A 25,277-nucleotide genomic window follows, 5' to 3' on the forward strand; every position below is an offset into this window, starting at 1 on the left:
ATGAGGACAAACTGACCTGTTTTAATCCACTCACTTCACATATACACACACTAGGCCTCCTACCCCCACCTCACCCAACGGCAGGAACTGAAGATGCCCGCCAAAGAGCCCTGTTCCAGGTGACCGTCAGGTATTGCAGCGCCGACCTGACGAGAGGCTGGCTCATATGATGAAGCATGACACCTAGCTTACTAGGTGTATGAGAGCCCTAGTTCCGACCAGGGAGATCCCCCTCCCTTTCTTCTCCGGGTGGGACGAACATCAATTGGTGCCACTCCCACCTGTTCCTTTACGTTCATCTACTCGGTCTTTGAGGAACTCCACACCCCTTTCTGATCAATGGTGTTTGGAGCAGCCACGTACTCATTCTCACCAACATCCCTGTCTGAAGACCTGGGAGGAGATACCACATATCACCGTCACCTCCTCGCCCTGCCACGTGCCCATGACAAACATTTGAGTGGGTGAAACAGACTATCATGGATGGATTGATGCATTCAACTTTAATGCTCTCCACTATCTGATGTTAGACGACGTGCCATATTGCATTCTCAGCGTGATGATGTCTCCAGATGTCCTCTGTCTCATGATGTAATAGAGGAGGCCAACATGCAGTCATTGACTAATGAGGTCACTGAAAAGACTCGTCATAACTCCGAATGACGTCATCAACAACTACTCTTGCCGCTTCAGTCTACATGGAGTGTGAGCCAGCGGGGGAATATGGACTGTTCGTTTCTTTGCAGACTCCATGAGCAGCAATGAATACCGTGGACGGCTTATCTATTTATATTGTGGTTTTTGATATATCACGATCAAGGCTGTATTACAGGGTGCGAGAGATCTTTATAGCATAGTATAATATTAACAACAGTGCAGAGTGGAATAAGCTAGTATTATTATCTTGTATTAACCATTAACCTCTTCGCTGCAGCAGCAATTCTGCCGCAGTGCTAAGGGGGTGGCGGGGCCGCGCGGCGCTCCGGCGCTTGTGACGGAGCCGCTCCGTCACGAGACACGTTTGCGCTGTGCTCATGACGGAGCGGTTCCGTCACGGCCCCGCCCGCTCAGCGCAGGTGCGGAATCTCTGCCGCGCAGGCGCTCCCAGCGGGCCGTGACAGAATCGCTCCGTCATCAGCACAGCGTGGCCGTGTCTGATGACGGAGCGGTTCCGTCACCAGCAGGGGAGGGGTTCAATTTACTAGCTCGGTGGACACTTGGAACCCACGTCGCCTTCCCAGGTACCCGGGATGCCATGATTTATTAAACAACGCATCATCGATATGTTGATTGGTTGAGGGGGACCCGAGCTTGATAGCGATACGTCATCATCTGATTCTTTTTTAAATGCAAATCACTATCAGTATTTACTCAGGAGGGAAACGAAAGCTACCTTTGTGCTTTAAATTGAACTCAAACAAATAAAAAGCAAAAAACACACAGAAGGTTAGGCACTCGTCGCGTTTCCTTGTTGATAAAGGCACACAGCCAATTTAGGATGGGGTTGCGAGGAAATTTGATATTTTTAAATAGCAGACGAGATGTTTATTTTGAACTATAATGTAATAGGTCAACGGGGAACACACACTCGCATGTTTATTAAAACATTTTTTAAAACAACATTTCAACTTAAGAAATGCCTACCCAGAGCCTGTGCCTCCATTCCAGACTGTGATTCACTTTCCTAATAAACATGGCAAAACCAGAAGGAATCTCTTACGCAGGGTGGGCTCTAGGGCGGCGTGACCGGTGCCACTGCACCTGGACCAGGTGCTGACTCTTCGAGGGGGCGTGTTTGGAAGTACTTTATGGTTTTAAAAATCACCCTTTCTGCATTGCTGGCGTCCGGCAAGTTTCATACAACAATAAACATGCCAAGATAACTCCGGTGATTAATGTTCTTCCTGGAGAGAACGAAGTTTTGTCTAGTGGAAGTTTTAACTTATTTTACGGTAGCGTTGATGGTTAATATCCCTGCTGCAAATAATGTGTACCATGCAGATCACAAGGTGCATATAGTTTAAATAGGTTAATGCTTTTGTCAGAGAGATCCTTTTGTTACTAGCAGTGTAGATATTAAAAACCTAACATGGAACAGTGAACTAATAACTGTCAAAGAGCTGCATGCAAACTGCAAGGTATAGAGGAGAGCGTTATGATTATTTCCTCCCTCTTTCATTATTCTAACGTTTCAAAAAGGGTTCATTTTGGTTAAAAAAAAAAAGAGAAAAATCCTTATAATTAAATGTAACCCCCAACCATGGGGCAAGGTTTTAAATTCTGAGCCTGTGCTTCTCCAGACCAAGCACTCAAACTATACTGTCTACCAGTATGGATGACACGTTAATCACCTTGGTGTCTTTTGGCTTATATAACAGTTCCTATACACTGATTTACACACATATGATTGATTGTCTCTGTGTAATGTATGTTTGATGCTAAGTGCTCTGACACCCTATACTGGTATAGGTAGCACTATACATCTAATTAAATACATCTGAGCGAGAGTGGTTATGAAGACTTGAGGGGGCACTGGTAAAGGGTGGTAGTGAACAAGTCTGTGTGGGGTGCCAACAAACATTGTCACACAAGGCGCCACCATTGCTAAAGCCGGCCCTGCTCTTACGGAGGCAGTAACTGGAGCTAGAAGATACAGACAAACCATCCTGAGGTCTAAGCAGTACTATACACCACTCCAGGCCTAAAGATTGGAAGAGCCCAATCCAGTGCAAAGGAATTCAGTTGTAGGTCAGACTTTCGAGTGCCAAAAATATTGTCCTACAAAAATACAGTAGCCAGAAAATCGACCACCGGAATATTGTGACCGTAATTCTATGTAGGTGAGTGTTGATTACCACTTTTAATTCAAAACGGACGCATCTGGAGATAATTCTCTGCACCCCCCGCCAGTCAGACTTTGACTCGCCGCATCCTTCATCTGTCTCACTTGTTACACTCATTCCACGTATGGAACCCCGATGGAGCCATGCGTGTTTGTTGACCCATGCATACTTCTACCTCATTGACCAGTTTATTTGTAGCCGTGAGTTCTGAAATGGTCACAAGGTAACATGCTGTGTCTCTAGGGAATAAATGAGTGAATAAATAAATACATATAACACAATAATCCCCTAAAAAAATGCAAAAATTGAAGAAAAGTACTAATGCAAATTGCTCAAATGTATCGTAATAGTTCCCTGAGTTGCAGGGCTCTTTATAAACCTCTGTTTCAATGCATTGGCAGCCCAGAGAGTTGTGGCCAGAAGCGTTTATGTTCTCTCTGGTGCTGAAAGTTTAATCATTCAGTCTGGTCCTTTGGCAACCCTTGTAGCCCTCACATGACTGAACAAAGCACCTCAAGTCAAGTCAAGTCAAGTCATAAAATTTATATAGCGCACTACATACCCAGAGGGTTTCAAGGCGCTTGGGGAGGGGAGGGGGGTTATTTGTCAAATATCCACGTTTTAAGTTGTTTTCTGAACGCTAGGTGATTCTGGGTGAGGCGAAGGTAAGCGGGGAGTGAGTTCCATGTTTTGGCAGCCAGGTATGAGAAGGATCTGCCTCCCATGGTGGTTTTGTTGATGCGAGGGACAGTGGCGAATGCTTGGCTGGAAGATCGAAGTTGGCGGGAGGGGGTGTAGAAGGACAGTCGAGAGTTGAGGCAATCTGGTCCGATGTCGTAGAGTGATTTGTGTGCGTGGGTAAGCAGTCGGAAATTGATCCTCTTATTGACGGGTAGCCAGTGGAGGTCTTTAAGGTGACCAGAGATGTGTTCGTTGCGTGGGATGTCTAATATGAGCCTGGCTGAGGCGTTTTGGATTCGTTGTAGTTTCTTCTGTAGTTTGGCGGTGGTACCTGCGTAGAGGGTGTTTCCGTAGTCCAGTCGGCTCGTGACCAGAGCATGGGTGACTGTTTTCCTTGTTTCGGTGGGGATCCAGCGAAATGTTTTTCTGAGCATGCGAAGGATGTTGAAGCAGGATGAGGATACGGCGCTGACTTGTCTGTTCATTGAAAGTGAAGAGTCCAGGATGACGCCAAGGTTCCGTGCGTGGTCTGTCGGGATGGGTGCTTTTCCGAGGGCTTCCGGCCACCAGGAGTCGTCCCAAGCAGAGGGGGATTTACCTAAGATGAGGACTTCTGTTTTGTCTGAGTTCAGTTTCAGACGGCTTTGTTTCATCCATTCGGCGACTTCTTTCATTCCTTCGTGTAGGTTAGTTTTGGCGGTGCTGGGGTCCTTGGTGAGAGAAAGGATCAGTTGAGTGTCATCCGCGTAAGAGATGATGTTGAGGTTGTGTTGGCGGGCGATGGTCGCGAGGGGGCTCATGTATACGTTGAAGAGGGTGGGGCTGAGTGAGGATCCTTGTGGTACGCCGCAGATGATTTCAGAGGCCTCGGACTTGAATGGTGGGAGGCGGACTCTCTGGGTTCTTCCGGAGAGGAACGAGGTGATCCATTCCAGTGCCTTTCCTTGGATTCCGATGTTTTTGAGGCGCTGTAAAAGGGTGCTGTGGCAGACTGTGTCGAAGGCTGCAGAGAGGTCGAGGAGGATGAGGGCGACTGTGTCTCCATTGTCCAGTAGAGTTCGAATGTCGTCTGTTGCTGCGATGAGGGCGGTCTCAGTGCTGTGTTTGGCTCGGAATCCAGATTGTGAGGAGTCGAGGGATTTGTTGGCTTCGAGGAAGGCGGCGAGCTGGTTGTTGACAGCTTTCTCGATGACTTTGGCCGGGAATGGAAGAAGTGAGATGGGGCGGTAGTTTTTGAGTTCGGTGGGGTCTGCTGTTGGTTTTTTCAGAAGAGCGGTGAGTTCAGCGTGTTTCCAGTCTTCTGGGAAGGTAGCGGAGTTGAAGGAGCAGTTGATGACGTCTCGGAGGTGCGGAGCTATGACGGAGTCTGCTTTGTTGAAGATGTGGTGAGGGCAAGGGTCTGTGGGGGATCCAGAGTGGATGGAATTCATCAGGCGGATGGTGTCCTCAGTGGTGATTGGGTTCCAGGCGTTGAGGGTGTTAACGGGGGGAAGATAGTCAGCTGATGGTAGGGTGGGTTGGCTTCCGGGTTGGTTGTCAAAGCTGTTGTGGATGTCAGCAATCTTGTTGTGGAAAAAAGAGGCTAGGGAGTCGCAGAGAGTTTGAGAGGGGGTGATGTCGTTGGAGTTGGCCGAGGGGTTGGAAAATTCCTTGACGATGTTGAAAAGTTCCTTGCTGTTGTGGGCGTTGTTGTCGAGTCGATCCTTGAATGCTGTTTTTTTGGCTTTTCGGATCAGTTGGTGGTGAGTACGGATGGCGTTTTTGAAGGCGTCCTTGTTGCTGGTGGATGAGTCTTTTTTCCAGGCCTTTTCAAGGGAGCGGCATAGTTTCTTGGATTTCTTGAGGTCCTCGTTGAACCATGAGGCCTTCTTGATTTTGTGTAGGCGTTTTTTCAGTGGTGCTAAGGTGTCTGCGGTGTTGGATAACCAAAGGGTGAGGTTGGAGGCGGCTTCGTTGGCGTCAGAAGAGAGGGCTGGGGAGGTTTGAAGGAGCGATGAGGAGATCTGTTCCGTGGTGATTTTGTTCCAGTTTCTTTGTAGAGTTGGTTGGAGGTGGATGATGGGTTTCGGCTTGTTGTAGGTGAAGTGGACGCAGCTGTGGTCAGTCCAGAGGAGCTCCGTAGTGTGGTTGAAAGAGACATGGTTGCTAGAGGTGAAGATGGGGTCGAGTGTGTGACCTGCGATGTGGGTGGGGGAAGTGACCAGTTGTTTAAGTCCGAGGTTGGCGAGGTTGTCTAAGAGGGTGGCGGTGTTGCGGTCGTTGATCTTTTCAAGGTGGAAGTTGAGGTCTCCCAGGAGGATGTAGTCTTTGGAGGGGAGCGCGTGTGGGGTGATGAAGTCCGTGATGTCTTCACTGAATTTTGCGCGGGGTCCTGGTGGTCTGTAGAGGAGGGTGCCTCTGAGAGTGGTCTTGGGGTCGATGTGGATCTGGAAGTGAAGGTGTTCGGAGTTGGCGAGGTTGGCGTCAGAGCTGGTTGAGATGCGGATTGATTTCTTGTGGACGATAGCGATTCCTCCTCCTGTTTGGTCGGTGCGGTCTTTGCGTGTAATCTTATAGTCGTCAGGGATAGCGATGGCGATGTCAGGAGCGGAGGAGGCGTTCATCCATGTTTCCGTTAGGAAGGCGACGTCTGGAGAGATGGTGTCTAGTAGGTTCCAAAGGTCAATGGCGTGCCTGTGGACCGAGCGGGTGTTGAGAAGGATGCATTCTAGGTGGTTGGGGTCGGGAATCTGTGGTGTGGTCGGAGCGGAGATGTTGACGGTGCCGCTGAATTTGCAGGAGTAGCAAGAGAAAGGTCCATGGGTGTGGCCAGGGGCGGCTTGGACGCAGTTGGGGGCGCGGCCGGGGTTAAGGGCTAGGAGGGTGGCTGCATCGTAGGTAATGCGGGGGTGGGCAGAGCGAGGGGCAGGGGGTCTGGCGCTGGGCGCGGTCCAGGCGCGGACGGGCGTAGACGGGCTTACCTTTGGCGCACCTTCGGCGCGGCCGCAGCGCGTGGACGCTGCGCGTGGAGGCATTGGCCATAAATGGATGGTGGAGGGGGCGGAGCGTGGGAGGGTCAGCAGCTGGGAGGCGGTAGCGGGGAGGAGGGGCAGGGAAAACAACAACAGCAAACAAGATGGAGGTGAGGGGAGGCGAGGCAGGGGCAGTAGGTCGCCTGGGACAGCTAAAATTAATATTAAAATATACGATGCTGCCAGGTGGCCAAATATAGCTAAATGCAGTGCAGGCGGGCGGCGCTACAAACACAAGCAATGCAGGGCGGGCGGCGCTATAATCACATGCGCTCTGAGCAATGATAGTTTTTAAAACACAGCGCAAATTGGTTACATGCAGTCGATCCCAATGATTAACACAATGCAGGCGATACCGTGACAAAATTAGCGGTGTGAAGATCCCCAGTAAGACAGCAGCAGTGCTGGGAGAGGAGCAAGGGAGCAACCGGTCAGGAGCGAGTCCGGGCGGTCACCTCAGTGGGGACCTGCACCCTCACTTTCTTAAGCTAGTTTGGAGGCCTCTTCCATGAATATACTCATTTCTGGTGAAGTGAGGGGGCCAGATATTGACAGCTTCTGCACCAAACAAATTGTCTTTTACATGCATTCTGGATTTTGCACCTATGTAACGTCCAAAGTGTGCCTATGGACTCTGCTCAAGATTCCAAATATGTGCCCTTAAATGACTTTAGGGTGCCTTCTGGCCACAAAACGCAAATGTGATTGCCCATGTGGCTGTTCATTGCTCTGTGGTTGCAACCCTCTGGTGTTAATCAAATCTCTCAAATTTTTCTTTTGGTACCTTCATGTATTTGGTTTCACTTAGAAGCCATGAAGCCGTCCCTGTTCGTGCTCTTGAGAGTTCGGGTCTTACCTGTGGACACGTTGCTGCGTTTCACGGTCTCTGTGCTGTGTGATTTTGCGAGGCTGGAAATGGAATGTCTCTGAAAAGAAAAAAGAATGTTTAAATGCCAATGCAGCTTTGCACAATCTTTCAAAGTGTGTCGAGCACAGAAATAGGATGGCATATACGTCCTAACATGCTAATTATAACCCTAACAAGCCAAGTGAGAGGGTAGTGTGGATTTGTAGGCAAGGGAGTATAGAATAAGTCAATTGACAGATGGCGAGGAGAACAGGGTTAGAAACGTGTCCATGTATTTAATTTTTCTGAATTTAATTGGCCATATACGATAATTGTTGGGTTCAGAAACCTGCCCAATACCTTTGGGGCTGATTCACAAAAAAAGGAGTAACCTTACACGTCACAGGATTTTGCCTACGATTTTTCAAAGGTGCTATTATACCAACTGAACAGCTTTTAACTGGCAGTGGATGAAAGCCTCTAGTGGACCACACCCAAACTTACTGTGAGCTTAGAGCCCGCCCATTGCTTACCATTGGCCTGCCTCCTCCTCCTTCTGTTGGTCTTTCCCCTGGAGCATAGCCTCTTTGGCATCATTTAGATTGACTGACTTGCATTCATCCTCTGCTCAGATTAAGGTAAACTCTTTAAAAAAAAAATTATTTAAGCACTCCATGACTGCATGTTTTTTTCCAGCAGTCTCTATCATGTGCTGCTTACCCCCCAATTCTGCACCCCTGCGCTCTGTGCTGCTCCTCCTTCACCCCACTTACTTTCTTTCGTTGTGTTGCTTTTCTTACTGGATACCTGCCCTCCACCACAAGGGCTCCATGTTGCTCCTTTCTCCACAAAATCTTTTTTTTATTAAACAAACCACATATTTGTTGCTCCCCGTCCTCTCCCCATTGCTTCCCCCACCCACTTCTTTGTTGCTTCTCCACCAATTGAGGTCCTTAAAATGGATGTATGACATTACAACGCATGCTTTTACATCGCATGCCTTTACAACGCTGTTTTTACAACGCATGCCTTTACAACGCATAGTGCTTTGGGGCGCTGGATAGTGAATAGTTTAATTTACTATTCCAACTCCAGTCCCCGTGGATAGTAGGGAAGGTGTTGGATAGTAAATTAAACCTATTCCCTATCCTAGAGCGCCCACCAGCGCAATGCGTTGTAATGGTTTGCGTTGTAAAAGTTGCACCATAAAGGCACTGCGTGGTAAAAGTTGCGTTGTAAAGGATGTTTCCCCCTTAAAATATGTCTTTGGAAGGCCTGGCAGCTCCAGTTTGCTGGCGGGCCATGCTGCTTCACCAAAGCACATTTGCGCAAGTGAAAATTATTATTTTTAATTGGTGAACAAAATAAATAAAATTGCTCCTTTGTCATTCTTTAGGCACAAGCATGCGGGAGGTGGCACGTGTGTGTGCATACTGAATGACGCTGCTGCATGATGTGTATGTACTGATCGGTGCGTAGCATTCATATTTTTTTTTACCAATGCTGTACAAATCTGCTCTTAATGTGCCATTACGAGCACTCCACAGCCATTGCTTAATGTGAGCTGGTGGTTTCTGGTGCTCTGCACTGACACTTTATTGTCAACACCGAGAGCGGCCCCTGGCAGTATATATTCACATTTATTTAACCAACATTTTTGCAGCATATTCCACTCAAGTCTCAACAAGGTTTTGTAGACTAAAACGCACACATTAAACTGCGTCTCCTAGCAGACCAAGAGGTAAGCGGGCGAAGTAAAGTGTAGGAGACAGACTCATAATTATGTGTATTACTTTTAAACAATATTAACGATAAACAAGTGCATATTTGAATTGGAAAATGGGGCAGCAGCAACAATATGTTATATGTCCACATTTATTGATATGCAACATAAAATATTTCGATATTTGCAATAATTAGGGCCCGATTCCGATGAGGTTGGGAACGGCTCCGGTTAAACATGCATCATTGTGTACAAAATAAATAAAACGATTGCAGTGCGATCTAGTCCATCTACTTCTGGTTATTTGAGAAATGTTAATGTACATATTTTTCTTAGGTTGTTTGCGCTGTAGATTTTCATTTTTCTTGAAATGTTTGAAAATAGTTTCAAAGATGTCACATATTTCACCACTGGTGAGGACTGTTCCTAGTAAGAACACCCTTTGAGCAGAGTATCAGACTAACTGATCCGCCAAATTGTCAACAGACAGTGTCTGACCCGCTCCACGTCTCTCTATGCTCTGAGAACATTGGCCCTACTTGTGATTTGGGAATGGCACTGCCGCTGCCCTGCTTGTGGCGGCCAGGCCTGTTTCTCTGCAAAAAATGTATTTATCTTTCAGTAGCATCAGGACAGAGAAGGGCAACCTGCGGAAAAGTCCCTGCAATATTTATTTTGTGAAATGGAAAATACATAAATAGTGAATGCATTGGTTAACATCGGTGGTGCACTCACACGTCTCTAAAATGTTTTAAGGATGCCTTATCCACGGGGTGCCTTGCGCATAACTCTGCAAGTCAACCGTGAAATCTCTTAATGGAAACAGTGGCATATTTATTTATTTGACAAGAGACAGGCATTTCGACAAGGGGTGCTGGGCATAGCTACAGAAGCATGGTACAACAGGTGTGCATGATGAGTGCACAGGCAGCAAACAGCTCAGTCTAGACAACTATGCATGCATGTTTCGATGGGGAGGCACTGGGAGGACGCAGGGTGCTAGGCCGAGGTAGTAAGAAGTATCCGCGCCTGCTCTCTGGGGTGAGCAGGAGGGTATTTAAGGCTGTTTTGAAGGCGAGAAGAAAGGAGAAGCGCAGTTCCGCTGAGTGGGACAGTGAAGCAGCATAGGGAGGGGATAAAATATTGCAATTGGATGAGTGAATGTTGGGGGAAGAGGCATAACTTGTTAACATGTGAGATCAGTGATACCCACCAGTCTTGGTTTATACAGCCCTCACAGAAGCCTGTGGCTGCCACCTTTATTGAGAGGCCATCTCCAGTGTATCCATAGATCTGCAACATTCCATAGGTCTCAAATATGGCAACATCTGCACTGACTAACCATAGGCCATTGCCTATATTTTAAGGGCCTGTGCATTCCGCACTTACTCAGGTAATTGGGCCCTCATTCCTGGCATCCAAATACACATACTACAGTCCTTCTTTAAAATTGCCTTTTGCTTCTGAATGACCTTTCACTATTCCTCACTTTTCCGCAGAATATTCTCTTCCTGTGCACGTGGTTACGCTGTGGAACCTCCTTCCTTCGCTCATGCAGATACAGTTGACCAATCGGCTTGCTGAAAGCTCCTTGGTACCTGCCTGTGTTCGCAATAAAATTGCAGAGCTCTAGTGGCTTTCTACTGCGTTGTGCCCTCAGCACCTAAAAGACCATGTTGATGGTAACTAATAATGTACCACAACATATAATTAGATTACATTTGGATGCTACTAAATTGTATTCGTAAAGTGTTAAACCCTTCAAAAACCAGAATCCATAAATGAAATTGTGTGCATATGGTTTTGGTCTTGCTACAGGCTATGTATAAATGAAACGTGGCCACTGCCTTTATACTCCCGGCTTGTCGTGCTACCTTAAACCCAGTCTAACAGAGTGTATTGTATGTAGCAACGGCTCCCCCGCTAAAGCGGAGGAGCATCGGCCACTGCTTTTTAGCAGTGAAATAAAGGAAAAATAAAATGATAATAACTTGCGGTATGATCATTTTGTTTATTATGTCCTGCTGCGGCAGCTTTGCAAGGCGGGGTGGGGTGGGGCGGGGCTGCTCTGACTACAGGAGCGGGGGAGTGGCGAGCACACTGTGCAAGTGTGCATGAACGTTTGGCCGGCCATCTTGGGCCGTCCAAACATTCATGCGCACTGTGCATGTTCTCCACGCAGGCTGCATTACCGCCTGCATGGAGAACATGCCCAGGCCCCCAGTCAGCGTCTCAGCACTGAACTATGGCGCTCAGATCAATCATAACGCTGCACTGCAGCGTTGTGATTAGCTATGGGGATCCTGGGTGTGCTACCTGTTCTGGCCAGAGCAAGGGACTACGGAGGAGAGACGCGGTGAGAAGGTGCGTTTTTTTTCTTACACCCGCTCCTCACCACCACCCCCTCACCCCGCATCCCCCGAGAGCCATGCCGGCTGCCACAGACTGTGCGTAAGCAACTCCCTTGTGCTTCACTGTTGTGATTTTTTTACAACAATACGAGACTACTGCTAGTTAAATGATAATTAACAGAAGTTATCAAAAGTGTATTCAAATCTTATAGTACTTTCAGACTCCAAATGTAGCGCGCCCCCCCCCCCTCACCCCCCAACAGCCCTTTCCAAAGCTGTATTATGGATACAGAATTGATTGGTGAAAATATCAGTATCCCATTCCAGTACCCAAGGGAAGCATCTCCCTTACTGCATGGGTGAATGTAACCGATTGGGCACAGGATCTACAGGTTACATCATCTCTGGGGCACACTACATTTCAGGTGCACAATATTTCAGGGGTATGACCTCTCCAGTGCTGAAGGATACAGCTTCGAACCTCTTTTAGTTTGCCCTGTTTTTATGCTTCAGAAGGGAGGGGGGAGGAACTCTCAGTCATAACTAGGGCTCGTGGTTGTATAGTATTCATTTAGTTGACATTTCCAGCTGTATTTGTCCATATTTCTATGCAAAGTTGAACTGTGCTTATCTATATTTCTTTTGGGAGTTGTGAAAAAGTGAAGCTAAAACTAGCACATATCCACATTTATTTAACCGATCAATGTACACTCATCATTAAATGACAGGTTTCAACTCATAGATGCTGATTCAATGCACTGATGAAAACATGCACATTTTAGTGTAACTTTGGGCGCATCCACAGCTGTTTAAGCCTCGATAGGCAACGTTCTCTCTTTTTACCCCCCTCCCTTATTTTCTTATCAATCCGTGCAGCTACTGGTCTGGCTCTTATGACTACTGCATTTAGAGTCACTCAAAACAAACTAATTCCAGTTATCCATTTTTAAATAAATACACGTAAACAGGAAAATAGACGTCTTTCTGTGTACATCTGCAAAAATTAGCAAAAAAAAGGGGAAACCAGGGAGTCTTGGCAATAAACAACACGTGAATTCAGGGGGGCAGTAGAAGGGGTTCTCTTTAGAATTCCTTACCTCCAAAACAAGGTGCGGGGTACAGAGGCGACAAGTGTGGAGGGGGAAGCGTGTTTGTCACTTGCACTTCCAAAACATGACATCATCGCCGCCTCCATTCAACACCCAGAAAAGCTCTTCAGAGCTTCCCAGTGGAAAGCTGCAGGCTTAGGCTCGAGCCGTTTAATCGGCCATGAAGCGCCTTCTCTCTCAGCCTTGGCAGCCGAGGCTCTCGGCGCCTCATCCTTTCAGCTCCAGCAATGCCTGCCATTTCACTTATGCGCGTTTTTGTTGACACTTTGTGAGTGAAAGAAGCTCCCCCCGCTGCCCGAGGCCCCACCAGGCAAAACAGCAATGTTGTCAATGGCCGCCTTTATCCAAAGTGCGAGAAAAGTTTAAAAAGAGACTGGGAAATGGGGCGCTCTGAAAAAATGCAGACTTACAAGTTGGCACCGTTAAATACAGCAGGGAACCCACAAGCAGGACTCTGCCAGTACAAGAAAAGAGCACATCCTGTCGGTAAATGATGGTCCGAGTGCAGATCCCTCCGCTACCTCTCACGTATATAAGACCTGGAGAGACACTATTTATTTACTATGGACAGGCAGTCACTTATTTTGTACCTATTGCGTCATGAAATCCGCAGGCCCTCCTTTTTGGTGAATAGTCCACGGGTGCTGCTAATGTACAGGATTTCCCTACTATGGCGGCCTCGTCGTCTTTACCACCATAAAATGATCCTTCCTTTAGGCCACTAGTATGAAGCCACTGGACAGTGACATTGCTAGGCTGCCACGGGCCCTAGTAACTAAAACGAGCAAAGTAACTGGGCCCTCTCACCAGGGCGACATAGCCACATCAGGGCCACATGAAGTCCCCCGCCCCCACATTCCCCAAACGTGCAAAATAATACACAGACATCGTATTAGTTTGGGGAAAAATTTGCTGCAGGTTTATTACATACAACATATGTAATGAAGGTGGGTAAACATTACGGGCGATCCCGGGCCGGCTGCATTCTCGCCACCTGCCCGCCTGTTGAGCCAAACAGCACAGTGGCGAACCACCCAACTGCTGTACAATTAGAATAAAAATACTGACACGCCCCTTGGCGTGACTAGGCAAACCCCCGGTTGCACAGGCCCACAACCGCCCGAAGGACTACTGGGGCGCCGACACGAATTCCTGCACCTCCCATGAGGTTACAGGTTAGGCTCTGGCACCCCTATGTGCCCGCTGAAGTACATCGTTTGCACCTCTCTTCTTCCGGATCGCCCAGTAACTCCGCTTAACTCCAACCTGCAACGATAAATGGACACATTAAAAACCTCCACAAATCCCCTATACCGACACTCTGGGTTAGAGGCAAGGGAGGGTAAAAGAGTGTCCCGATGAGCACAAGACGGCGTCCGGGGCGGCATAGAGGCCCTCCAACGTGGTGCAGAAGCATAAGAACCCACGGAGGCCCCTCCCCGCCGCCCTGGACGAGAATCACGGCCAGCCGCCTCCTCCAACCAGTGAGGAGGAGAAGCAGAACATCCTGTTGGGGGCGGGACAGCCCTCCGAGACTAGTGGCCCGCCCTCTCTATGGCCACTGCGTGGCCTCGGGCAGGCGCATAGTCACATCAGGGCCACATGAAGTCCCCCGCCCCCACATTCCCCAAACGCGCAAAATAATACACAGACATCGTATTAGTTTGGGGAAAAATTTGCTGCAGGTTTATTACATACAACATATGTAATGAAGGTGGGTAAACATTACGGGCGATCCCGGGCCGGCTGCATTCTCGCCACCTGCCCGCCTGTTGAGCCAAACAGCACAGTGGCGAACCACCCAACTGCTGTACAATTAGAATAAAAATACTGACACGCCCCTTGGCGTGACTAGGCAAACCCCCGGTTGCACAGGCCCACAACCGCCCGAAGGACTACTGGGGCGCCGACACGAACTCCTGCACCTCCCATGAGGTTACAGGTTAGGCTCTGGCACCCCTATGTGCCCGCTGAAGTACATCGTTTGCACCTCTCTTCTTCCGGATCGCCCAGTAACTCCGCCACAGCCTGTGCGGTGGTACCCGCTGCCGCACAGGCCTCCCCACCATTGCTACCTATACTACCTGCAACCTTTGCTCATGAGTGCTTCTTGCAAGACGAGCAGGAGGAGGTCTAAGCCTGCAGGCGTGAGGTGAACACCATCCTCCTCCAAAAACCCTTCACTTCGTCCTGACACATGTCATTGTTGGAAAACGCCCTGACCCCTACGCTGGGTGACCCCTACAAGGCACCACCACCATGCTTTCGGGGAAACCTGCAATCTTTGCTCAGCAGAGCATCTAATCAGTCACTGAACAAGACCAGGACGACGGTAGAGCGGTGGACCCTTACCATCTCGCAGATACCTGATGCTGGCATGAACCTTACATACCTAATGAGACACACAGGCCTCCTGCCACTATAGTCCAGCAGGAGGAGGTCTCTGAAATCTTTGCTCCGCAGAGCATCTAGTCGGTCAAACTAGGCAAGACCATGACGACGGTAGAGAGGTGGACCCTACCCCCTCGCAGATACCTGGTGCTGGCATGAACTGCACATGCCAAATGAGACACCCAGGCCTACTGCCACTATTGTCCAGCCGGAGGAGGTCTAAGCCTACAGGCGTGAGGTGAACACCATCCTCCTCCCAATAACCCTGACTTGGTCCTAACACCTGTCATTGATTGGACACGCCTAGACCCCTACGCTGGGTGAACCATTTCATGGCACCACCACCATGCTTTCGGGAAAGAACCTGCAATCTTTGCTCAGCAGAGCATTTAATCAGTCAAACTGACCAAGACCAGGGCGACGGTAGCGCGGTGGACCCATACCACCTCGCAGATACCTGATGCTGGCATGAACCTTACATGCCTACTGAGACACCCAGGCCTCCCGCCACCATCTGCGGATACCCCTAGGTCTTTTAGTCCTTACAACCATAGAGTAGCCATCCCAGAACGGGAAGACGTACTAACCGGAAATGACGATAATAACGGGGGCCCCTGACCGCTGAAGGCGCTTCATATCGCACCCTAGACGTAACAGCACATGCCCTCACAACAAGCGCAGCAGGCAACCCCGCTAGGATACCCCTACTGGTGAAATGCCATCCTCCTCCAAACATGGAGAAAGTGTGCTTGCGATGAACGCCTGTGCAGCAATGCTCAAGAGCACCGGGACAAAGATGGACTTAGATGTGATATCCCTGCAGGCTAGAAACAGCCGGAGTCACATGCCCCCTAGTTTAGCCCGTAGACTGCAAGTCTATGATACCACGAGTATAACTCGTCTTGAGATTGACTTGCGACCCCCCCGAAGGGGTAAGATAAGCTGAACCAAAGAGGGGGGGGAGGGGGGGTACGGGATAAGGTTGGCGACAGCAAGCGACAGGCCGGCTTGTCACTTCGGGAGGGGCATAGGAAAATTATAAAGGTTACTCTGGTTCCTTCACGCGGTTGTACAATGCAAGCCAAGGAAGCCCCTCCATCCGCCAGGAATCTGAAGGTTACTCTGGGACAAGACAAAGCTGTTCAAACACAAGCCAGGGGAGCCCAACCGCACTAACCTCGAAGAAAAAACTGTGTGTCAAATCCTGAAAGGAGCCCCTCGTGCAAAGCCACCACCCATAATAGTGAAAACGAACAAAAGGGGGGGGGTGGGGCCAAGAATACCCAATAGGCAATCTGAGTTTCCCTAACAGCTGGAACTTCACTTCTTGAGCACTCCTATAATGAGAGCCCACTAGGGACCCGCTCCTTAAGTATTATTGGCAGTCCAGGCTCAGGCAGTGGTTGCTCAGTTGCCCCACTAGAAGTGAAATGAGTGAATACTACAGGCTGAAAACCCCACCCACTACTGGGAGGCAGCAGGAGCTCCCGATCTGATGCTCAGCGGATAGGCCGTCTACCAAATTCAAGAGCCTTGGGTGCATCGACAGACAACAGCAGTATAAAGGGAGAGCAAATTGACAATTGTCAAGTGACCTCATCTTCTCATGGTGGAGTTAACAGAGCAAGTCCCAAGAATGTTCACCTCATCTTGTCATGGTTGAGATAAAAACAGAGCAAGTCCCGAGAATGTTCATAAACAAGACAAACTAAGCCTCATGGCAAGGCCCCAGGAGATAAATATTCGAAGGTGAAATATGAACCGAATACCTAGGGCTAGCCTAATTAGCCGAATATGCTACATTAGGCACATCCTAGCCGACGGACTGCCAGAACAGTACAGTAAGAAATACCCAAAAGTGAGGGCCCCTCCCAATGAGCGACACTGAAATAAGCACCGCTGCAAGACTGTCATATGTATGATCAAGGTGCCAATATAATTTCCACACAGTCATCAAAAGTCACAACGCGGCTCGAGGCTCCCCCTAGCACACTTAGACGCTTCTACGGAGTGTCTGCTCTACTGTATTAGAATAGACCCAAACTACGCCAAATAAATGAAAAGTGACTTAGGATTACCACCTTAGGGACACTGATTCCGCAGTGTTGTGGTCCACGTGCCTCTGTTCTGCCAGTTGCACTATCATTTTTTGATAAAGATGGATGTAGTCCAGTAAATGCTCACAAAGGCCTTAAAATTGCGCAAGCGCAGGCGTCAATTCACATACTTGTACACTGAGCGCACAACTACGCCCCTCCCCCGGGCAGCGCAGACCTACATAAGTCTGCTGTCAAACTGGAAAACAGTTCGGGATACACTCTGGTGTGGCCACAAAATCGTCATAGTAGGGACACCCTATGTCAAAACACATCTTATACTCCTCCTGACATGAAGTTCCAGTCAGAGACGGATGTAAAAGCATTAAATATTGCGACCCACTGTATGGGTGGAAGGCCTAGCCCCAATGGGCCAAAAGGGGGGCCGACGACAAGTGCATGGGTCTGTGTTATGGTACCGCGTACAAACTAAGGTGATTATTAGCCCTGCATAAGGTGGCCCCAGACATTAGCGCGACCGCAAGGCACTCCAGTATATGCACTGACATCAGGGATCCCTTAAGAGGGGTCCGAACTGGTAAGGTATGACTAATATAGTCGGGAAACCGATATACAGGCCGAAGTATCATGCATAAGGTATGACTAATATAGTCGGGAAACCGATATACAGGCAGAAATATCATGCCCACGACTCAACGTATATACTGCAAGTAACCAAAACCAAGCCCTCCCCAGTCCAAAAACACAGCCATGTTTGAACAGTAATGTTTACGTATTATGGTAATAAAACAATGTTAACCACGTGTCCGGATATGTTAGTAAACATAATCCAAGTCCCCAAGTTTTATCGCGCGTGTGTTGCACATACCAATATGGAAACCGTAATTATACATAAACTAGTAGACATTACGCAATATTGATACATATCGATTATATTAATCAATTGCTTTACTCATTTATACGTGATTCCACCAGAATCTCTGTATAAGTTTGAGGTATATGAAGAGTTAATTTTTCTTTAAGACCATCCCAACAATAGAAATGGCCGGCACATAAATCAGCGTTAGTATGTGTCATGCTACTACTAGCATGACGATCCCAAAATGGACAAGGAACCTGCAAAAGAGATAAAGGGGGGGCAGGGAGTGTCTTGCCGTAGATTAAGGGGGGGCCTGAGGTTTAATAAACTCTCAGCCTTGGGATTTGTCACCCGACCTTTCAGCAGCAACGATAAGAGCCTGATGCCCACTGGGCACCGGTACACATTTTGGAACATTATTTTTCGAATTAAGCTCTGGAATGAAATGCCTGAAAGTGTCCCACCTCTACACTTGCAATCCCGGGCACTTTAAATATCTCCCGACATACGTTACAACTATCATGTATAGTACGAGAGCCTGCATGGATTTTCAACTTTATCACAGGGGCTGCGCGACAACCCCGTGGCCAGACCACGCTCGTGAACAGGGCTGACAAATCGAAAGTTGTGCGCTAATGACTTATGTGGGTCCGTAGAGAAGGCGGGGCCTCAACCATACTGTCGCCCTAGCGACAGCCAACAGGCAAGAGGGGGCCTGCGCCTGCATATGCCGAAAACCCGGGGAGAGACCATGGAGAAGCTCCGAATAACGCTCACCCCCAGGACGATCGGCTCAAGTACCTCGCCCTCACACAGGACGGCCCGCGCGAAATGGAAACCTAATGACCAAGCGAGTATAACCCGCGCTGGAAACGAGGTCCCAGCAAGCCGAGATACAATATTTACCCTGCCTTAAATGGCACGAGCGGGGCACGGCCTGGACATCGAGGTAAATTACCTAGCCCAGTTGCCGGGATACAATATTTTCCCTGCCTTAAATGGCACGAGCGAGGCACGGCCTGGACATCGAGGTAAATTACCTAGCCCAGTTGCATATCATGACACTTTCATTTTTTAATGCACGGAAAATTGAATGAAACATAATCACAGGATGTTCGGCGACCTCACCGAGACACAAACCCGGATCACCAGATTCAGGGAACAGGCAGGACAATCTCCCCACGAGGGCACAGGGTGGCAGCACCCCCGTGCTGGGTCAGCCGGGGGGCGGGGGGGGACCACTACACAAGGTACGATGTTTGAAGCTCATGCAGGCTGGCTGCTGGCCGGACCATAGCTGGCGAGTCGGAAACCTGGCTGCAGGTGAGGAATGTTATCTATCCATGTAATTATTCATTGTGGTCACACTGCAGCGCCGCACGCAAACCGTACCATAGAGGAACTAAACGGGCCTCCTGCTGAGCATGTGATAAGAAGGTATGTGTTATCGGATTACCCAAACGCTGTACCCCCGGACATGCAACGTGTCAGCAGAACACGCACGTATTGCGGCAGGCAAAATTCTTACATTTCGAATATACTGCATCAATCAATCAATCAGGAGTTTTTTAAAGCGCGACTACTCACCCGTAAGGGTCTCAAGGCGCTAGGGGTGGGGGGGGATTGGGGGGGGGGTGCAGGTTCCATTCCATCAAGGAGGGGGTCTGTCGAAGAGCCAGGTTTTGAGGTTTCTTGCGAAGATGGGGAGCGATGTTGTCTGTCTGAGGTGGAGCGGAAGGGCGTTCCATGCCTTGGCCGCGAGGAAGGAGAAGGAGCGGCCTCCCGATCTGGTCTTTCTGGTGCGGGGGACCACAGCGTAGGAAAGCTGGGCTGATCGTAGGGTCCTTTGGGGTGCGTGGAATTTGAGTCGGCTGTTCAGGTATGCTGGTCCGGTGCCGTGGAGGGCCTTGTGTGCGTGGGTGAGCATCTTAAAGGTGATTCTCGCCTCGACGGGGAGCCAGTGGAGTGTGCGCAGGTGCTGGGAGATGTGGCAGTGTTTTGGCAGGTTGAGGACCAGTCTTGCGGCGGCGTTCTGGATGTTCTGTAGCTTGCGGATGAGGTTTTTGTTTATTCCGGCGTAGAGTGCGTTGCCGTAGTCGAGTCTGCTGGTGACCAGGGCGTGAGTGACTGTCTTTCGGTGTTCGAGGGGGATCCATTTGAAGGTCTTACGAAGGAGGCGGAGGGTGTGGAAGCAGGAAGATGAGACAGAGTTGATCTGGCGGTCCATTTTGAGCTCGGAGTCCAGGATGATTCCCAGGTTGCGTGCGTGGTCTGTGGGGGTTGGCGGGTTTCCGAGGGCGGTGGGCCACCAGGTGTCACTCCAGGCGTCGGGGTTTGGGCCCATGATGAGTACTTCTGTTTTGTTGGTGTTTAGTTGTAGGCAGCTGTTTTTCATCCATTTGGCGACGGCTTCCATGCCTTCTCGAAAGTTGCGTCTGGCGGTGTTGGGCTCGTTGGATAGGGAGAGGATGAGCTGAGTGTCGTCTGCATATGACACGATGTTGAGGACAAGGATGCATGGCCCAGCCTCCGTCAGTATTCGAAGACAGAAAATGCGAATACTGACAGCTACCTCGCGAACACTAAAGTACCCATACATTGCAATGAATCAACTTCGTGTGAATAAGAAGAACATCACAGGCCATCGGTGGCTCGCTGGGGACTAACATACCGAAAGATTCACACTGTCCGTTCACTTCACTCATACAGTGGATACTGCCTAACAGATGCACGAGGAGCCAGGTATTGCACCACCCTCGGATGCTTTCCATCGTCAGATTGAAACATGTAGACATGCTTTATCTGCAAAACCAGGAAGAGTGTAATCGATAAGAAAATAAGCTTATCGAGGCTTTTAAGCATTGTAAAACTCTCGCCACCTGCCAAGTAATACTTGCAGCCTAACGCGGAAATATGTCTATGAGGCATAGTGATTTGCCCGGAACCACAGGAGGTGTTGGCGTCGTTACCGAGGCTCGAACCCAGGTCCCCAGGTCCGCGGTCAAGCACCCTAGCCGTGAGGCCAGCTCCTCTCGCCAAACAAGTAGAAAACATCTAGCAATATATGCACGGCACGAAGTATGAATTCGTGAGCAAATTCCCTAGCCCAAGCTGTTTCCGTGCCACGCTGAAGGTGGGGGGGGGGGGGGGCGGGGAGGGGGCCGACAAGGAACAGGGGCCAAGTTGCACGCGGACCAGGCGATTACACGGTGGGACACCAAAAGACCGAGCCTGCGGTGCCAGCCCCACATGATGGGCCACCCCCTGCCTCCAATCAGTAAAACCCCCCCGATTGGGCCGAGATAGTTAGGGAAAACACAATTGACAACGGGGATAAGGGAATACCATCGCGTGCGCGCAAGGGAGCTTAACGCCCCGAGGAGGACAATGCCCCGGGGAATAGGACCACGGCACCCCATCGGAGTGTAGGAATTTACGGAGTGGCCCGTGTGGGGATCACACCTGCGACTTTGGTAATTAATAGCCCCATGCTCCGACAACTGAGCTAACCAGGCAGCCTGAAGATGGTTAGCCGACGGGCCCGCCGGAGGAACCTGCCTCACACGCCCCTTTCCGACAGATCCTTACCGATCGCATCCCGGCCACAATATGGCCGTGCACCCCACAAAAACCCCCGGGCAGCGCCAGCAACCGTGTGGGGTAACGTTATCGCCCGCACCCGAAGAAAGGCGCGGGGCGGGAGTAAATCTTTGCCGTATTGCATCCGCCGAAAGGGACACCAACCCCATGTGCCGCTCCATCGGCCACGAGGGAAAACAACATGGCCCGCACCCCAAAGGCAGGGGGGGGGGGTTGAGTCACTGCCGCGATACCGACACCAGCCCATGAAAGGGGCATCCCGCTTGGAGAACGAAGGGAACCGACCCCCTGCGCAGCCCAATCACCACGAGGGCAGGCAGCATGGCCCGCTCCCCGTAGGAAGGTGCGGGGGGGTGCGGAGGTATGTTAAATTCTTGCCGCCCCTGGAAAGGAAGTAAAATCCTGCAAAGGTTGGCCCCCCCACCGCACGAAGTTAAGGCGGGGGGGGGGGAAGAGGGGAAGAAAGCGCCACCACAGAGATAGGGCGAGGATCGGACAACGAGGTATGTTAAATCTTTGCCGCCCCTGGAAAGGAAGTACAACCCTGCAACGGTTGGCCCCCCCACAGCACACAGTTAAGGCGGGGGGGGGGAGAGGGGAAGAAAGCGCCACCACAGAGAGAGGGCGAGGATCGGATGGGGACACTCCGTCAGCGCGGCCGCGAAAGCCGCGGCGGGACCGACGAATTACCGGCCGGCCCGCTAAACCCCACCCGCCGAGAAGGGGGGGGGGCAAGGACGGAGACCACATCGGGAACCGGACGTCCCCCCCCACAGCAGCCCACGCGTAATGGGCCGCCTCGCCAGGCTCACGACTACAAGGAGGAGCAGGCGGAGGGGAAGGGGGGGGAAGGATAGGCCGGGCAAGGCCTCGCTCACCTTCAAAAAGAGTGTCCCGATGAGCACAAGACGGCGTCCGGGGCGGCAAAGAGGCCCTCCAACGTGGTGCAGAAGCATAAGAACCCACGGAGGCCCCTCCCCGCCGCCCTGGACGAGAATCACGGCCAGCCGCCTCCTCCAACCAGTGAGGAGGAGAAGCAGAACATCCTGTTGGGGACGGGACAGCCCTCCGAGACTAGTGGCCCGCCCTCTCTATGGCCACTGCGTGACCTCGGGCAGGCGCATTTCGGTCAGCTGCCTTCGACACTCCTCATCAACGAGTCTGCACCCGTCATATCAGAACTGACTACCATTCCCATGCACACACTATTGAATTTGCACTCTGCACTGTATTTCTGCAAGTCAAGGCCATAACGCTTAAAAGCATTATCAAAAGACAATAGGTTTGGCCCTTGTAAAGTGCATGCACATGAAGACATAACATGCAGGGACACCACATTCACACTGCTACCCTCACATAGGCACATCCCTCGCGCTGAACTCGCACAAGCATATGCATCACTCTGCACTCACACAGGCCTGTAGACCACTTACCCTGCACTAAGAAAAGACAATGTTAATCCTACATTTTCACAGGCACATCCCTCACGATTCACTCACTTTCATGGCATATCCTTCAATCACACAGGTAGACTGCTCACACACAGCCACACCGCTCAATAGAAAGGAGCAGAGTCTGGATAGATGGTGTCATAGGAGGCACAGGATGAGTATCTGGTGCATCGGGCCACTAGTACAATTCAAAGCTGTTGAGGTAAGCTACACTGACTCATAAATGTCCACTGAGGTTATCTTATCTCCCATTAGCCACACTTGGAATAGCAATGCAGACTATGCAAGTCTGATCTTTCTGGACTTTTGCGGGGAAGAGTCTTGGCATAAAAAAAAGTCCTACTTGCCTTCTAAAATACAAGGTGGTGCTTTCTTTGTAGTACAATCAGACGCTAAAATAAATAAAGAAGAACAAAAAATGCCCAATTAATGTGAAGGGCATGTGCTTCAATAAAAAAAAAAAAAGTAAGGCTTCACAGATGTCTGCCATCTTGGAACAGCAAAAAATATAAACAGAGTTTGCAGAATACAGTTGGTGGCATGGTTATGAAGCTTGCAGGAGTGACCCCTGGTGCTCTGGATAAGAAAGTTGTGGTTAAGTAGCAATGGCAGCACAGCTGCTAATACTCTCACTACTCAAATAGCATTAGTCTGTACATGCATGAGCTACTGGTGGATGAACTTAAGGGAATATCTCCGGAGTTCGGAAAAGAGATGGAAGTAGGCAAAATAGTGTTAGCCAGACTGTCTGACATCCTAAAGACCATCGGTTGTCTACCAGTGGTACTGCAGGGCCAGTGCAAATATATAGAATAAGTATGGCACTGCAGGGCCAGGGCAAACCTAATCCAAAGACATGGAATAAGTGTGGCACTGCAGGGCTAGGGCAAGCCTAATCCAAAGACATGGAATAGGTGTGGCACTGCAGGGCCAGTGCAAGCTTCCACCAAAAACATGGAGCATGTGTGACACTCAGGGCCAGTGCAAGCTTGCTTCAGAGACATGCACTCAACGCCGGCCAAAACCACACCTGCTTCCAAGCCGCCCCGAAACGGACTCACGGACCTTTCTCCTGCCACACCTGCAGCTTCACCTGCGACAGAACTACCAACCCTTAAGGACTGGACCCAACCACCTCCGCTGCATGCTCCTCAACACCCGCTCCACACGCAAACACGCCGTCGAGCTCTGGGATCTGCTCGACATCTCTGCCCCAGACATGGCCTTCCTGACCGAGACCTGGTGGAACGACTCCTTGGCGCCCGACGTCGCCATAGCCATCCCGGACGGCTACAAGATCACCCGCAGGGATCGTGCCAACGGAATCGGAGGAGGAATAGCCATCATCCACAAGTCTACCCTCAAGGTCGCCACCCACGCAGACGACACCCTCAACACCCCAGAACACCTGCACTTCCGGATCCACACCGACCCCAACGCCACCCTCAGAGGAACACTCATCTGCAGACCACCCGGACCCCGAGCTCAATTCAGCGACTCCATCGCCGACCTCGCCAGCACCCACGCACTCGCCTCCACGTACTACATCCTCCTCGGAGACCTGAATTTCCCCCTCGAGAACAACAACGCCAACTCCACCACCCTGATCGACAACCTCGTCAACCTCAGCCTCAGACAACTAGTCACCGCACCCACCCACGCTGCCAGCCACACGCTGGACCCCATCTTCTCCACAGGCACCCACATCGCCTTCAACCACACCACCAAACTCCACTGGACTGACCACCACTGCATCCATTTCACCTTCAACAAACCAACCACGCACCACCGCACCCAACAGCTACTCCGCCGCTGATGGAGCAAAGTCACCGAAGACCAGCTGATCACCACCCTCGCCCAGAACCCACCCACTGACCCTACAAACCCAGACATCGCAGCCTGCAACCTCAGACAGTGGATCGACGACTGCGCCAACACCCTCACCCCACTCAAGAAACCCTCCAACAACCACGCCAGAAAGAGAGCCACCAGATTCACAGACGAGATGCAGGCATCCAAATGCGCATGCCGGAAACTGGAGAAGATATGGCTCTACAAACGCACTCCGGACAACGACGCAGCCCACAAGGACGCCACCCGCAGACATCATCACCTCATCAGATCAGCCAAGAGGTCCTCCTTCAAAGACCGATTGGACAACAATGCACACAACAGCAAAGAGCTCTTCAACATCGTAAGGAACCCCAGCGCCAATGCCAACGACATACCGCCCTCACAAGATCTGTGCGACTCACTAGCCATCTTCTTCTACCGCAAGATCGATGACATCCATGACAGCTTCAACACCATGACCATCCGACTACGCCAGAACCCACCTCCCCTGTGAACACCAC

General features: G+C 50.3%; 1 protein-coding gene across 2 annotated transcripts in view; it reads right to left on the reverse strand.

Annotated features, from left to right (window-relative positions):
• The window catches only part of SPECC1 (sperm antigen with calponin homology and coiled-coil domains 1), a 1,365,024-nt gene that overhangs the window by 596,201 nt on the left and 743,546 nt on the right, over positions 1-25,277 (reverse strand). For both annotated transcript variants that reach the window (XM_078679993.1, XM_078679994.1), the window contains one exon: positions 7,392-7,461. In XM_078679993.1, the coding sequence (XP_078536119.1) occupies positions 7,392-7,461 (70 nt within the window). The remainder of the gene's footprint in view (positions 1-7,391; positions 7,462-25,277) is intronic.

Source organism: Lissotriton helveticus, chromosome 3_1, assembly GCF_964261635.1.
Source record: "Lissotriton helveticus chromosome 3_1, aLisHel1.1, whole genome shotgun sequence".
NCBI classification, from domain to species: domain Eukaryota; kingdom Metazoa; phylum Chordata; class Amphibia; order Caudata; family Salamandridae; genus Lissotriton; species Lissotriton helveticus.